Source organism: Prionailurus viverrinus, chromosome D4 (genome assembly GCF_022837055.1).
Source record: "Prionailurus viverrinus isolate Anna chromosome D4, UM_Priviv_1.0, whole genome shotgun sequence".
Classification (NCBI taxonomy): domain Eukaryota; kingdom Metazoa; phylum Chordata; class Mammalia; order Carnivora; family Felidae; genus Prionailurus; species Prionailurus viverrinus.
Genome location: NC_062573.1, coordinates 91,925,730 through 91,942,340, shown reverse-complemented (window position 1 = coordinate 91,942,340; position 16,611 = coordinate 91,925,730). Strand labels below are relative to the sequence as shown.

General features: G+C 61.8%; 1 protein-coding gene across 6 annotated transcripts in view; it reads left to right on the top strand.

The window, feature by feature from the left end:
* The window catches only part of VAV2 (vav guanine nucleotide exchange factor 2), a 163,743-nt gene that overhangs the window by 22,022 nt on the left and 125,110 nt on the right, over positions 1–16,611 (top strand). For 5 of the 6 annotated variants that reach the window (XR_007146155.1, XM_047829401.1, XM_047829398.1 and 2 more), the window contains exon 2: positions 11,615–11,731. The exons of the other annotated variant lie outside the window; for it this stretch is intronic. Coding sequence is in view for 4 of the 5 variants with exons in the window: in XM_047829401.1 (XP_047685357.1) it covers positions 11,615–11,731 (117 nt within the window). In the remaining variant the exon portion in view is untranslated. The remainder of the gene's footprint in view (positions 1–11,614; positions 11,732–16,611) is intronic. 6 annotated transcript variants of the gene reach the window in all.

The following is a 16,611-nucleotide window of genomic DNA, read 5'->3' as shown; positions in this document are numbered from 1 at the left end:
GGAGCCTCCACCTGCTGGGACTTAGAAACATTTCCCCGAGTCCTCGTCCACCTGCAGACGTATTTGTGCCTGGTTTTGTTAGTCGTGACACAGACGCACCCACACCTGCACACACCCCCTGGTGCGCCCCGCCTGGCTGCACGTCCCACACAGGGGGGCTGTGGGGTCAGTGGCAGTGACGGGGGCACAGTAAGCGGTCAGCGGCCACTACAGCCTGACCTTCTGTTCCCAGACGAGGGCTGAGCCCCTCCCCCCAGAGCCTTCGGGGCCACTCTGAGCACCTGCTATGGGCTGCTGGGCGCTTGGGGTCCTTTCTGACATCTGGGGAGAGGTGCGTTTTTAAAAATTTTGGTTCAGTGTTTATTTAATTTTGAGACGGAGAGACAGGGCCCGAGTGGGGGAGGGGCAGAGAGAGGGAGACCCAGGATCTGAAGCGGGCTCCAGGCTCCGAGCTGTCAGCACAGAGCCGGACGTGGGGCTCGAACTCGTGAACCACGAGATCGTGACCTGAGCCAGGCACCCTGGGGAGAGATGGCTCTTGGAAGGGCTTGTGGCACTTGCAGAGCGGGAGGCAGCCCAGAGAGGCCTGTCCCCAGTTTGGGCTCCTCGTAGACACCCACGGTGTCCCCCCCACGGTGACAGAGCTGACTCAGCAGCCTTGACTCTGGGTGGGGGGATGGGTGGACGGACGGGCTGTGTGTGTGTGTCTCTGGGGGAAAGTGGCAGTCCCTGGGGCTCCCCTCTCGTCTCTGACCCCCCCCCCCCGGGAGCTGTGGGGTCATAAGCGGACAGGACACTTTGCCCTTCTCGAGATGACGTGTGCCCACTGGAGGAGGGATTCTCCACGAGCAACCGCGTGCTGCGTTGAGGGATGCTTCCTGCAGCACGCCTGGCATGGTCGAGGACGATGTTTTGTGTCCCTCTGTGCTCGTGGCGGCCGGACCTCAAAGGTGCTTCGTGTGATGCACTGGGTTGCCGTGGGTGGGAGGTCATGTCCACGACCGGGCTGTAATGGGCAAGCGTGAGGGGCTCTTAGCTGCCCCCAGGTGGGCTGCAGCCCCTGGGTGAGAGGGTGGCTTTCACAGCGGGGGGGCATCAAGGGGTGAGTTTTGGGGTGCTCAAGCTGGGCGCCCTCCCATAGCAACATGGAGGCAACCACTGGATGGGGGGCCTGGGGCCCCCGAGAAGTGCACTCGGCCTGGAGCTAGGGTCCTGGGGGCGGGAGGTCCCCGGGAGGGTGCGGCAGCAGGAAGGCTCCGATTTGAACCCACATCTGTCTGCCTGAGAGTTGGCTGGGTCTGCCTGGGCCCCACACCTCGATTCAGCGGTGTCCGGGGCTGGACCAGGCACTGCGATGTTCAGAGGGAGGTGGCAGGGAGGAGGGTCTGCGGCCCACCTCGCTGAGAGCCTTTTTGGGGCCCTTGTCCCCAAAGAGCCCTGAGTCACAGCCGGAGGACGTGTCAGTGTGCCAGCCGAGCGGGGCCGTGGGGGGCCCCGCGGGCAGCGTGAGTGACGGAGGGCTGGGCGACAGCTAGAAGAAATGGGGATTCTTGCCTTAGGTTTTTCCTCAAAGCCCACTTCATCCGTCCACCCACGCCTCCCTCCACCGCACAGCCCTTCGCCAAGGACCCGAGGGCTCTGGCATCTCTGGTCGTGCTGAGGTCACGTAGCAGGTGGTCCAGGGCACGGGGACGGCCTCTGCCCGGCGGGTGGCCCGGGGCTGCCGTGAAAAATGAGTACACGCTGGGGGTTTACAGCCACAGAAACTCCCACTCTGCCAGCTCCAGAGCCCGGGACTCCGAGATCGGGTCTGGGCCGTGCTCCCTCCGTCCTTCCCGCCTCTCCTGGTGCCCCAGATAGATGCCCCTTGGCTCGGGTCAGTGTCCCTCCTGTCTCTGCCCTGTCCTCACACGGCCTCTCCTCTTCTTCCTGTGACTCTGCTGTGTCTCTTATAAAGGACACTCGGGGCGCCTGGGTGGCGCAGTCGGTTAAGCATCCGACTTCAGCCAGGTCACGATCTCGCGGTCCGTGAGTTCGAGCCCCGCGTCGGGCTCTGGGCTGATGGCTCGGAGCCTGGAGCCTGTTTCCGATTCTGTGTCTCCCTCTCTCTCTGCCCCTCCCCCGTTCATGCTGTGTCTCTCTCTGTCCCAAAAATAAATTAAAATGTTAAAAAAAAAAGAAAAAAAGACACTTGCCGTTGGATTTAGTGCCTCCCCGACCCAGGAGCATCTCACCTCGAGATCCTTAATTACATCTGCCTGGACCCTTTTGCCAAATAACATCATGTTCACTGATTCTAGAGGTCAGGACACAGGCATGTGTTTTTGGGGGTCGCCGTGCAACCCCCTACACTTGGTAAATAATGTTCTCAAGCCTCAGTCTCCTCATCTGTAAATTGGGGACCATGTCCGTGCTTCACGGCTCACGTTAACATCAGCAGAACTGATTGGCCTAATGGCCCGAGCGGGCTCCCTGGTGTGGGGAACGCAGCTCGTCCCCGGTGGCGGCTGCTGTGGGTATCACCCTCTTTGACAGGGAAGGAAGCCGAGGCTCGGAGAGGTAAAGTGACAGGCCCCGTGTCCAGGCTGGGCTCCTGGTCGTGGGCCTCATGGAGCTCGTCGACTGCCCGGGGAAGGAGGTGAGGCTGCCTGATTGGGTCCGGACCCTGCCCCGTGGGTGACTGCTGCCCCCCATGGTTGGGACTTTGTGCGCACCCCCAGAGCGGGGAGGGGCTCTCCAGGGGGCGCATCAGCAGGCCCCATCGGGGGCCCTAACTGGGGACATGGTGGGAGGGGTCTGTTTCAGAGAAAGGAGTCCTCAGAGCCCCCTCCCCCCGCACTCCGACTTTCCCCAAGTGCCCACTGTTGTCTCCCACCCCCACCACCCCCCAGAGAAGGGTTGACCATCGGGCAGCCGTCCGGGAAGGGTTTTGGCACTTGGTGGCACACGTGGCTGGCGAGGGGCCTCGTCCTCGGCCCGTCCCCACCATGCCATCCTCCCAGGGAAGGGCGGCGTCTGCCTTGGTTCAGGGCGTGGAGAAGCTTCTTAACGCCCTCTTGTCTCGGAAGCTGTTTTCCCTCAATGTTTTCAGCACAGCAGGAAGGGATAATGAGATTCGCTTGTTCAGCCGGGGGTGCGATAATCTGGTGCGTGCTGGCCATTAAGGGAGGCGTTTGGCTCTAATTTCCGCGGGCAACAGGAAAACAAAAATAGCGGAGGCCGCTTTTCTAGGAGGAAGAAGACAGGGGGAAAGGGAGGTGGCAGGGGGACAGGCGCCATGTCGCAGAAGGCTTGCGAGCCGGTGGTGGTGGTCTGGGCCAGGCTGCAGGAGAGAGACGAGGGGCCGTGGATTTGGGGTGGGGGGCGGGGGCACCGCTCCAGGCAGCGGCTGAGCTAATCTCTCTGAGCCGGGCCTGCCTGGACCGGCCAGGCAGCGGGAGGGCAGGATTGGAACCCTCCGGCCTTCAGAAGCCGGCTCAGGGAAGACGGTCGGCTGCACGGGGAAATCCTAGAAAAGCAATTTCCTGCTGGCTTTGTAGAAAACCTTTGGTTTGACCCTGACCTTGAAGTCTCCGTAACACTGGCCACTCTTTATCCCTCCGGCTCACACAGGCCATTAGCCGGAGCGGCGGGTCTTTGAGGACTGCTGGGAACAATTTCCATCCAGGTATCGGACGGAAATCACAGATTCTTTTCTCAGACAGCTGGGCCTCGGGACCCCGGGGCAGGGCCTGCCATACAGAAGGCGCCTATTAAGTGTCTGCTCACTAGGTCTGAATGGGCGTCAGCTGCTTACCCGCTCTGCTGAGGCCTCCAAAGTGGTACTTGTCCAGGATTGTTTTCTGCGGGGAGTTTACCCCCGAGCATTGACGAGCAGGTGCGTGAAGATCGGGACAGAGAGGTAGCACCTGGCAGCTGACGCTGGCCCCACGCAGCCCGGCTCTGCCTGCCACCAGCATACCCCTTGTACTTCCTGACCTTTCAGAACCCGCTTCCCACAGCTCGGGGGCTGCAGACAGACTGGCGTGGCGGTTGGTGGGGAGCCCGGTGCATTGGGTTTCGGGGGCTTAGTTTGTACGGGGGCCTGTTGACTTGCTAGGAGCCGGAGGTCCCCGGGACCAGGCACGTGTGGGAACCAGCCCCGAGAAAAGCCCGAGTTGAGCCCCCCACACGGCAGCCGACCCTCCCTGGTTAGACCTGGGCCCTCTCCCGGCCACCTGTTGGAGAAGGCGGTCCTCGCGCCGTGTTTCCACCTCGGAACGGCGTGCGGCCCGTGCCGAGAAGGGAGGCACACAGGACCCATGCCGGGCTCCGCGCAGTGCCTGGCAGGGGCCCCGCGGCTGTTTGTTGCTGGAGAAAGCGGAAATGCCACCTGACGATGTGGCGGCCCGTCTGCGTGTGAGATGCTTAGGGGGCTTGCCACACGGTGAATTGAAAGACGCTGCTGCCTTGTGTCCTTTCTATCCCTCTGGTTGGTGACAGGCTAGCGGCCGTGGGTCAGCGGGCGTGGGTCAGGCCCAGGCCTCGGCCCACCGCCGCTGCACAAAGGAGATGCCACCCCCACTCCCGGCGGGGAGCCCGGCCTGGCCCCAGTGCCTCCAGCAGCCCGGTGCGTGCGCAGCCCGGGAGGTGGCCTGAGTGGAGGCAGAGCTCCTGTTAAACCGAGCAGAAGTAACCGAGCCCCAGATGCTGCACAGATAAGTCCCCGCTGGGCCTGCACTTTGCCTGCGTGGAGCCAGGACAGTCACCGCGGCTTCGGCCCCGGGCCGGCGAGGGAAGCCTCTCGGGGTTAATGCTAACTAGCCGCACGGGCTGCGCACCCCCCCATCTGACGTCCCGGGCCTCGGTGTCCCCATCTGAAATGGATGATAAGTGATCTCCGTCCCCAGAGTTGTTGGCACGGTGGACCCACACCGGCTGGCGCGGGGAGGCCCGCGGGCGGTACGGACGTGTGCAGGAGCAAGTGGTCAGGCCAGCCCCAAATTCCACCTGCCTGCTTGTTTTTGGAAGAGATGCTTCGGGAAGTGAGGGCTTCCCCCACGCAGTGGCACCTGCCCAGGGGGCCCCAGATGCCACTAGAGCCTTCACGGGTCATGGCTGCTGGGGGGAAGCAGGGCCACTTTGGAATGCCAGCCCTCGGGACACCCGCGCATGCTTCATAGTCACGTTTTCTTTCCTTCTTTCACTAGATAGTGAGCCCCCCGTGGGTCATTGACCCAGGTGTTTGGGACCCGCGGGGACACTTGGCCTCCGTTTCTATCCCCACGGGAATGTCTGACTAGCCTGTCACCTCAAGGCCACCTGTTCATGTACCCCAAGGGCCCCGAATTCGAAAGATCCATTCCAGCAAACTGCACCGATTAAATAGTAATGAAGCCATTTTAAAAGGTTTTTGGAGTGAGCACGGCATAAATAAAACAGGAAATTAATTCATTTTCCCATTTTTTATTGATCAAAGACGCATCAGCTGCCAGTCAGGGCGTCTGATCCGCAGGCCTCAGCAGCGTGGCCCCGGGCGGTCGGTGTCACTCCAGAGGGACGGCATGTGATTTGTCATCGTGAGGGGCAGCTTTAGTGTCCCGTGTTGGGACATTTCAGGAACACTCCGCGATGCCCGTGGAAAGTCGAATACGGAGCCCCGCCCCCCGCCCCTGCCTGCCTCAGAAAGATGCAGGGATTTTGAAAGGAAATCTGTTGTGTTGATGAGGTTGACATACCCCATCTCCCGCGGGGGCTGTGCTGTCCCGGCTCTCTCCCACCGTGGGGGGCGTGGGAGACAGTGCCGTGTATCTCCTCATGGTCCCTCCGTCTTGACTGTGAGCCCAGAGCCTCAGACACACCACCCCCTGGAGGCCTTTGGCCTCCTCCCTCCCTCTCCTCCAACCTCTGGGCTGCAGCTTTGAGCAGTGAGAGGCCAGCAGAGGTGTGGACCAAGGGCCCGGGTCCGTCTGGGGTGTGGGTGCTCCCCAGCTCCAGGAGGGAGGTTGGCCCTGAGTGCAGATCACAGGGCCCTGGGTCGTGGGGGCCAGTCGTCTGCCTCCACTCTCCCCGGGCGTGGCATCACAGGGGCTCTGGGATCAGGGACTTCAGGATGTCCCGAGGGAGGTGGCCCCAGTGTCAGCTGGTCTCGGAAGTCAGAGGGCAGGATTTTCTCTCCCCGTTTTACAGATGGAGGAACAGGCACGGAGAGGACAGGTTGAGCTGGAACGGCCTGGCCGGGGCTGTCCCCACCAGAAGTGCCAGCTGCGGGTCAGGAGCTGGGCCGCTGTGTCCTGCCCCTGGTGGAGGGCTGGAACATGGGGAGCAGCCTCTCCGGTCAGGGACAACTTACAGGGGCCAAGGGAAGGTCAGGGGTCTCTGGGGAGCCCAACCTGGGGCTTTCCCGGTGGAGCCCCACGTCGGCCGAGCATCACCGTGGGGGGCAGCAGGGCCCCTGGCCTCCTGACCCAGCGGGCGAGGCGGTCATGGGGCTTCCCCTGACACAGGCCCTGCAGGAGGAGGTCAGGGGGCACCTGGAGGGGTGTTCTGCGAGCCTCACTTTGTCTGTCTGTGGAATGGGGTAATCACATCCCGCGCCTTCCAGGGCCCCTGCAGGCGTCCAGTGGGTTTGTGCAGGGGGGCACGTCCGGTGCCCGGGTGCCGTGAGCTCCCTCCACGGAAACCCCGTTCAGACCGCACATCCCCGTCCGCAGCCTGCTGAGCAAGAAGCTTTGCCTCTCTGGGCCTCAGTTTCCCCCTGTGCACCTGCCTCTCAGTGCTGAAGTACACAGGCAGCCCCTGAGGGACGTGGGGACGACACAGAGTCCCCGGCACTGGGCGTGCGTGGTGGACCTTGGGTGGATGTGAGTTCTGGGGGCAGGGTGTTCGATTTGCGATTCCAGCTCGCCTTTGAGAGGGGTCACAGGAGAGGCCACGGAGGTGTGAAGGCAGCCCCGCCCGGTGTCTCCTCCGTGTGTGGCAGGCGGTGGCTCCCCGATCAGCAGGTTGGTTTCAAAGCCACCAAAGAGAAGTGGCCACCGTGGGTCACACCGGGGGGGGGGGGGGCGCGGAGGCCTCGAGGCTCAGATGCGGGGTCTTGGCTCTCACGGTCGACTCTGCCTCTCGTGCCCGGGATCCCCTCGCTGGGGCAGGCCTTCCGGGGGCTGAATGACAGCTGACAGTGGGCAGCAGGCCCTGCGAGGCTGGCGGAGGGTGGCTGGGCACGGAGCCTGGGCGTTCCGGCTAATCTGATCTCAGCCTGACGAGTAGGCGGGACGCAGGGGTCGGGAGTCCGCTGCGCAGGCGGCCCGCCTCTTGGCACGGTGGCCATGGCCCTCCCCGTGGGCCGGGGTTGGGGGAGCAGCGGGCAGGGCAGTGCCCTAAGCAAACACAGCGGGGGCCTACTCGGCTCTGGGCCGCCTGTCACTTGTCACAGGGCCAGTTGTCCTAGGACAGACCCTTATTGTGGCCGCTAAGCAGGACTTCTGGGGCCGTGCGCTCGCCTCCAGATGCCAGGGAAGCTGTGTCTGGCCGTCCTTCGTCCAGGGCCTGGAGGGCCAAGCAAAGAGAAGAAGGCCACTCGCCCCTGAGGCCACAGGGACACGGCCAGCAGCCGGCCCTTCTCGGGCCTCAGGACAAGGATGGGCAGCTTCCGGCCTGGCACTGGCCGATGTCTGGACCCTCCCTCACCTGCCGTCGCTCAGCCTGTGGCTGGGATGTGCCGAGACGTTCCCTCCCCGTCTCGCCCTCGGGAGTCTCTTTCTCAGAGTCTGAAGCTGTCTGAGCGAGGGACCGTGAGCTTCTGGCTGTCCAGGCCTCGGCCGCCGCCCCTCCTGGACCCAGGGCGCTGGGGAAGGAGAGGCCGGCCATTGGGCGATTGGACCGGAGCTGCAGAAACAGCAGCTGCCCCCGCTTGGTGGGAAGAGGGAGGAGCCACGAGTCTGGGCACGGGGCCGACCCGCCCTCGCCGCCCCTGTCTGTGGCTGATGAGGGGGGTGGAGTGACTGTGCCCCACTTGCTAAGCGCGCTGGCCAAGAGGAAGCACCGGGACTCACGGACACCCTCTGGAAGGACGTCCCTATCCGGAGCAGATGTGGGTTCCAGTCTTGGCTTGGGAGCCTCAGTTTCCTCTCTTGAGAAATGGGTGACTGATTGGAGGGTGGGGAGTGAGGGCATCGTGGCAGAGCCGCAGAGCCGGGCGGACATAAGGGGAGATCTCCGTGAAGGAGGCCCCCTCCTCCCGGTTCTGCCGTGTCCGTCTCTCTGGGGTCAGAACCCGCCTGTGTGCCTCAGTTTTCCCAGGGCCGGCCTTTCGTGGGCCCTGAGCGGCACCGGGCTCGCCGTGGAAGGCTGGGGCCCACGCGGCTGCGGTTGGGGAGGGGCCAGGCGGGCAGACGCTGTGCCCGCAGGGCAAGGGGCGCCCGCCCGTCCTGAGCCCCGAAAGGAAGCCTGGCCTCCCGGCTGCGATTATGGCGAGGAGCTGTGTAATTAACTCTAAAAATGGGAGGCTGAGGAAATAGAGTGGACGCTTCGGGGAGATTGGCGTCAGGCGATGCTCAGACAGCAGCGGAGCCGGCCGAGGCCGCAGGGTGGGCGGGAGGGTCTGAGACCAGCGGGGACGAGCGGGTGCCAGCTGGGGCGGCGTGTTGGCGGCCACAAACCGGGGGGCTTAGGGCAGTGAAAGTGTATTTTCCCGGCCGAGCCGTGGGCCTGGCTCTCTCTCGGGGCCCCTCCCAGCTTCCGTGGTTTTGCTGGCCGTCGCGGTAAAATACAGGATGTACAACATTTACCATTTTAACCATTGATATTTTATTTATTCATTTATTTGTTATTATCTTTTTTTTGAAGGGAGAGAGCGTGCAAGTGGGGGAGGGGCAGAGAGAGAGAGAGAGAGAGAGAGAGCGAGAGAGCGCGTGAGGGAGAGAGGCTCCCAAGCAGGCTCCATGCTGACGTGGGGCTCGATCCCACAACCCTGGGATCATGACCTGAGCCGAAATCAAGAGTAGGACACTCAACCGACTGAGTCCCCCAGGTGTCCCCATTTTAGCCATTGTTTTAAATGTTTATTTATTTATTAAAAAAATTTTTTTTTTCAACGTTTTTATTTATTTTTGGGACAGAGAGAGATAGAGCATGAACGGGGGAGGGGCAGAGAGAGAGGGAGACACAGAATCGGAAACAGGCTCCAAGCCATCAGCCCAGAGCCTGTCGCGGGGCTCGAACTCACGAACCGTGAGATCGTGACCCGAGCTGAAGTCGGATGCTCAACCGACTGCGCCACCCAGGCGCCCCTTAAATGTTTATTTTTGAGAGAGAGAGAGAGAGAGAGCGAGCGAGCAGGGAAGGGGCAGAGAGAGAGGGAGACACAGAATCGGAAGCAGGCTCCAGGCTCTGAGCTGTCAGCACAGAGCGCGACGCAGGGCTTGAACTCATGAACCATGAGATCATGACCCTAGTGAAGTTGTTGAATGCTTAACCGACTGAGCCACCCAGACACCCCTTTTCTTTTTCTTTTTCTTTTTTTTTTATTAATATTTTTATTTATTTTTAAGAGAGAAACAGAGCACAAGTAGGGGAGGGTCAGAGAGAGAGGGAGACACAGAATCGGAAGCAGCTCCAGGCTCCGAGCTGTCAGCACAGAGCCCGACGCGGGGCTCGAACTCACGAACTGCGAGATCATGACCTGAGCCGAAGTCGGCCGCTCAACCGACTGAGCCCCCCCAGGCGCCCCCATTTTAACCATCACGGTGTCACGGTGTCACCTGGCAAGCACCTCTGTCATTTCCAGAACTCGTTCATCACCCCAAGCTACATCCGTCCCCGTGAGACACTGACTCCCTGTCCACCCCGGCCGGCACCACCGTTCTTTCTGTGACTCCCTGTTCTGGGTGCCTCGTGTAAGTGGACTCCTAGTGTCCCTCCGTCCGAGTCTCGATGCTTCAGGAATGGCAGACAAGGCTGTCCACCCCAACAGCTATGGCTATGCAACTTACATGGGTTAGAAAAAAATTAAAAATGTCGTTTCTCGGTCAGATTAACCTCATTTCAAGTGCTCAGGGGGCACATGTGTCTAGTGGCTGCCCTACTGGACAACACATACCTCGAACTTATCCATCCTTCCAGAAGGTTCTGTGGGGGCGTACTCTTGTAGGCTCATGGGGATGAAAGAGATGTGACCAGTAGCATCAGGTCTGAGCCGGGATGGGGCCTCAGGCCAGAATGTGTTTTGCTGTTGGACGCATCTTGGTCGTCCTTTGTCTACTGAAGAAATGGGAGTCCGTGCCGTCTGCAGACCAGGGCGTGTGGGATCCACGATGGTTCACGGACATGGACGCTGGTGCTGAGCTTGGGGAAGGGGGTCTCCTTGTCCTTACTGGCACTCACATGTTTGGGGGTCCCGGGGTCATGTCTGCGGTTTGCTCTCGCACATTCAGAAAACACCGTACCCCCACACAGCCGGTGCGTCAGCATCGGCCGTGACCGGTGACCCACCCTGGCCAGGACAGGAGGAGCGGCCCAGGGTGGAGGGCGCCCGGGGTGGGTGCTAGGCCGGGGCGCCGCGTGCCTCGAGGGCATTCTCTGAGCAGCTGGTTCCCCAGGTCGACCGTACCTTCTGATTCTGGCCTGTCCTTCCTTCCATCGGTCCCCGCGTCTGCATTTCCGGGGGGCTGGCGCTGGCCCTGTGGTTCTTGCCGTGGAGCCCCCGGGCCCTTAGTGAATGGTTACTGGTGGGGACGACCGGTCTGAAGTTCCGGGCCCCTTCAGCCCACACGTTGCTGTCCTTGCCTCTGACGTGCCCTTGCTGACTGGACTGGGTCGCACAGCATGGCTCACTCTGTGCCATCACGGTGCACGGCCCAGCCAGGCACGTCCTGTTCGGAAACCGGGCCACAGGAGCCGAAGCCGCTGTCCCTGGTCCTGTAAGCTGGAATCAGTGGACAGAACTCGAACCTGGGGCCAGAACACTCTGGATGGTGCTCTCCAGGAGGCCCGGCCCGCAGCCCCCGTGTGTCCTCCACCAGCAGCTTCTCCACAGGGACCGCAGCCGGCCATCCCGTTCACCCCCAGCCCCAAACCTCCAGCCCCCGTCACTTTGCCAGGCCCAGCGTCGCCGGGTCACTGGGTGGAGGAGGTGCCCCAGTGCCGATTGGGAACCCTGGCCCTGTGCGCCCCCAGCCTCCCACCGCAGCTGGCGTGTCCACTCCTGGGGTCCGCCACGGACGGCTTCCACGGACCGTTCTGGCCTTTGGTTTCATCACATCTACGATAATTGGGGCGGGCCTGCGCCAGGGAAGACAGGTGTGCGTGCGTGTGCATGTGCGTGCACGCGTGTGTGTATGTGAGGGGCGCACGGGTGTAGGTGCCCGTGTGTTCACACGCTGGTTTTGCTGATTCGAGACTACATTTGCAGTCGTGATCGTCAGTGCTGGGTCCCCCTGGGCAGGGGGGCGGGACAAAGGGTCAGGCGTGGCCGGGGTGAGCCTGGGGCGCCTGTGACGTCTGGCCCAGTGGGGCAGCGGTGGTGAGGCCCCCCCCCCCTGCCCAGGGCAGGAATGCTCGTCTGGCCGGCAGCCGCTGCCTTTACGCTCTTCTCACAGACCCCGGGGGCTCAGTGCTCTTGCCTTCTCTCCTCTAGTTCCTGTGTTTAAAGAACATCCGCACCTTCCTGAAAGTCTGCCACGATAAATTTGGACTCCGGAACAGCGAGCTGTTTGACCCCTTCGACCTCTTCGATGTCCGAGACTTTGGGAAGGTGAGTGTCCGGGCATGGTGGCCGAGCGCCGGCTCTGTGCGGTGGGGGGGGGTCCCGACGGGACAGGCCTGCCTCCTCCGGGTCTCGCCGCACCCAGGGTGAGGTCAGGTGTCTGGAATCCGGGAGGGCAGAGGGAAGGCAGGGTGTGGACGAGGACACAGCCGGGGGGTGGAACCCTGGCCCTGCCTCCCTAACCGGGGCACCTGACGTATGCTTGCTCCCCCGAATCTCCACTCTTCACGGGGAAGTCGGGCAGGTGTTACTACCAGCCCGCCCGGGGGTCGCCTGAGATGCTGCAGGGGCACGTTTACTCGTGGAAAGATCCGTGGCGGTCACGCTCAATGCCAGCAGAGCAGCCTGGCTCTAAGCATGTGTTGGGCGAGGAGGGGGTGATGACCCGAACCCCCAGGGTTCCTGGAGGTGATCCTCCAGGCCTGGGCCAAACAGCTCAGAAGTCTCCCCGTGTTCTCAGAAGCGCCCTTTGTCAGCTGTCCCGCAGAAGCCCTGTTGGTGCGGGTGAGAAGGTACCTGGGGCTGGGTAGGTACGAAGGCCGGAGGCTGGCGGGGCGTTTCAGCTCGTTTGTGAGCTGGCTCCCTGGTGAGCCTGCCTTCATGGTGGCCAGAGACGTCACCCGCCATCTGAAAGCACATCCTTTTAAATGGCTGGAGTCGGGACCGTGATACCGTTTGCTGGATGGAGGCCGAGGGCTTGAGGGAAGGCCTTGTCCTGTGCTGCCTGGAGTCGGGTGGCCCCCCGGCCCCGTGGGCTCTCAGAGGACTGCCCAGGGAGCCACTTTCCACCTGCTGATGGGAAGTATCGGGAGATGTTTATTGCTTAATCTGTCTGAGGACCATTATCGGGAACTTGGTGTTTGAGGAAACGTTCTGTGAATACATGATTTACGAAACGCAGGGAGAATTTTGTATTTGCAGTTACAAGCGCTGAGAAGTCCGTTCGAAGAGGAACCCTTCCTTGAGACGCGATGAAGTGTCAGATTACTGTCAGTAGCTAGGATTTTCCCATAAGCCACCTGGCCCGATGGTGTCCCCACCCCTTCCCTGGTTCTGAAATTCTCTAAGAAAGAGATCCAGGGACCGGCTCAAGAACCCATGTCTGTGTGATCAGCACCTCATAGAGGTTTCCGTTTCCCCTTGAACAGCTCACTCAATTCCCTGTGCCCCGGGCCGCGTGTGCCCGAGCAGCAACCAAGGCTGGGGTGGGGCCAGGCAGGTTTCCTCTCCTAGAAGTGGGCTTCCCAGTCCGCGGGGCTGCTTTCCAGTGGATTGGATCTCCTCTCCCGTTCTCCTTTCTCCTGGGGAGCGGCAGTGCCCTGGGCTCTGGAAAGGGGCCTCCCGGACATACACCCACACTCTTCACCTGTGTGCACACTCACGCAGAGACACTGCTTTGCACTCACATGCTTTCATACGCACTCGTGCATACACACTCGGGATCACACACACACACACACACACACACACACACACACACACTCAAGCACACAACCGGTCTTTAAAATAGCCATATGGAGAAAAAGACGGCATAAACCTCGGCCAAGTTCATTTCTTGGCGAATAGTTAAAATGCAAATGACCCAGGCTGCAATTCCGTTTTGCTTTTCATTTGCAACAGCTGAATGCAGTGATGTAAGGCGCACATAAATTCGGATCAAACTCTCATCCTGCGACTCGCCAGCCGTGTGGCCACGCGGTTTGCCGGGGGGGGGGGGGTGCCCCTCGCGCTCATCGGCGGTTCCAGGCTCCAAGGTGGACGTGCCAGGTCCACCCAGAGGGGCCGTGAGGACGCTGCCTCCGAGCTGGCCTCCGGTCTGCCCACGTGCGCTGTGACGGTCACTGGCGATGCTTCGCCACACCGTGGCATCTGCTGTGGGGAGCCAGGCGTGGTGTGGAGGTGGTGTGATGGCCCAGACCCGGGCGCTGAGCCGTGTGCAGGGGGCGGGGGGGGGGGGGCCTCAGTTCATGCCCTGCACTGACGACCCTTTGCTCCAGGAGGGGCAGGGCTCGGGCAGAGCTCCCCCGTCCTGCCTCTGCTTTCCGTGTGTGACCCTCGAGTCAGACCGCTTGAAAATCTCGCCCTGCTTACTGGCTCGACCACTGGGCAGGTGACTCGGTGCCTCTGACCTCGGTTTGCCTGGCTGTGCAGGCGGCGTGGCACCCGGCCGTCAGTAGCTGCTCCTGAAACGGCGGGCGTGTGTCGCCGTCCAGCCCCCCGCCCCCAGGTCTGGCCAGGACAGAACCAGAGCCTCACAGATCAGCGACAGATCTCCTACTTTCTCCTTTGTTATTTTACTCGTAGAGACGTAAGTGTGCATCTTTGGAAGACGGGGCCGGAGGGCTAAGTGCACAGACTCTCCACCCTCGCGGGCTGTGTTTGAGTCCAGTGAGCGGCTGTGCCCGGGTCGCTCAGTTTCTCCAAGCCCTCCCCCAGTAAGGTCTGTTGAGCAGAAAGTAGAATTGGGTTTGCAGAGTGCTGACACCTGGCACCCGTCCCAGGCAGCTCGCCCTTGTTTTCCCCTCCCTTCTCCTCGTTCCTCTGGCCTCTTGTTGGCTGCGTGGGAGCGTGGGAGGCACGTGGGGCTCCGGGCAGAGCCTGGCCTGCCCCTTCTGCCCGCTGTGCATCTGGCCAAGCGTCCTCCTTACGGGTCTCCTGCCCTGCACGTGATTCTCATCGAGGGAAACCTGTGAGTGGGTAGCAGCACTTCCAAGCTGGGGGCCAGTGGAGGCTTGGGCCTCTGGGTCGTGCTCTCCCCGTAGCGGCCCTGGCCTCTCCTGGTGTCCAGGGAGGGGGATACCCTGGAAGAATAAATCGCCAGCAAAGCCCCAGCGCCTGCGGCCTGCTTTGCTTGGTGCACGGACACACGGGGACTCTTCCGCTCCTGGACCGTGGCGCTGGGCAGGGCAGGGCAGGGCAGGGCACAGCAGCAGGCTGACTGGGCCCCCCGGGGCTGGTGATGATACGGAGCTGGTCTGGTTTCTCATTCACTGCTTTCTGAGATGGGCCTGGGAAGGTTCTTGCACAGACAGAGTCCCTGGGCACAGAGACACAGCCAAGTTTCTATGCGTCTCTTCAGAGACATCTACTGAGATTTCCCATGGGCCTGGGTTCGCCTTTTGGCCTCCAGGAGCCCAGCCAGGACACCACGGCACTTCCAGATGGGCCTGGCGGCCATCATTGACGTCAGACCGTGAAGATGTGACCGCATGCTCTGCCCTCCCTCTGGCCCCCCGTGGTTGGCCCTGGAGTGATGAGAGTCCCAGCCAGCAGGGAGGCAGCGTCTGTCCCGCTACCGAACACTGAGCTCTGTAGGATCAGAACCGAGTCGTCGTCTCCCGGGCGGGTGAGGCCAGTGGGGCAAAAGGACTGATCTCCGTAGCCGGGCGATTGCTGCCGACCAGAACCTTCTGGGAGCCTGGGTTCAGGGGGATGCTGAAGCTTCTTCCGGGGCATGGGTTTGGGACTGGGGGGTGGGGTGTAGGGCCAGGGATTGGAGGGACGGGTTTCTTTCTCACTGGCTGCTGGTGTTCATGGCGTCCGGGCCGGGAAGGGATCCTTACGGAGACGCCGGTTGGTCTCAGGCTGCTTTAGAAATTTCCAGATTTTTTAAAATTTATTTTATTTGTTTTATTTAAGAAGGTTTGTGGTGTTCAGATCCTGTCCCTGTCCTGGGTTTTGTTGTTCCTTTTCTAAACAGCTACCTCTCAGCTTCCCAAGCCTTCATATTGTTGGAGTCGTTCCTTCAGGAGAAAAAGCATTCGTTCATTCATTCGTTCACCCATCCACTCACCCACCCACCATCTGTTCACACGTCCATCATCGTATCCACTCACCACTCGCCCGCCCCCCACTCACACATCCATCTACCATCCCCCCGTGTACCCAGCACTTAATTTACGGCACGTTTGTGGAGCACCCGCCGTACCAGAGAAGTTGCATGGCCTTTGCCCTCCAAGGGGGAGCCCAGATTAGCTGTTGTGCCTTCAGTGGTGGAAGAAAGGAGAAGGTGAAAACCCTGGGACTTCCCCAGGAGCTGCCCGGCCCTGGCCCATCTCTCAGCCGCGACACCAGGAGGACTTCCTCCGCGATCGTGCCCTAGGGAGGATCACGCACAGCGAACGCACGGCCCGTGTTGCTGAGGGAAGCGCTGAACCCCTCTCTCCGGGGATACCGCTCGGAGCTGGGGCTGATTCCCACGATCTTCCCGTGTGCAGACCCAGCCCGCCCCCCAGGCCCTCGGGCTTCTCCCGCGGCCTCCGCTGGGGCAGACTGGGCCGAGCAGGGCACGTGCAGAGGGGAGCTGGTGTTTTGGGGCCCTCGAAGCTTCAGAAGGTGTTTTCTTAACCCAGGAGGCGCGCTGGGAGGGGCAGGCCGCGTCGGCTGGGTTCTCTGCTCCCTGGCTTAGGGCACCCGGGCAGACCCTCAGCAGAGGCCTTGGTGGGGTGGTGGGCAGGTGGACCCCTGGAGACCCTCGAGGGCTGCGGGAGCCCTGGGCGCAGCCAGCCCCCCAAGGAGCAAGCCCTGCTTGCCGGGGGGAAGCCACTGTGCCTTCCTTCCAGCACCTTCTCTCATGTGGATTCTTTTGGAGCGAGGCGATGGAGGCGGCCGGCAGGAGAGGGAGGGGCTTCCTGTCCGCTAGGCCTGGGTGGGATCTGGGCTTTGCAATTACTTGGGCTCCTCGAGCTTTCCTTTCCGCAGGGATACATGCAACAAAGGCGCGGTGACCCACCGTGTGGCATCGATACGAGGTCTGAGCGAGGAGGTGCGAGACGGGCTTGATCTCGCACTTGATCAAGTCGACTTGATCAAGTACTTTGTCCCTCTTCCTGCTGGGTCACCCGGCAGGCTCCGGCAGGAGCTGGAGG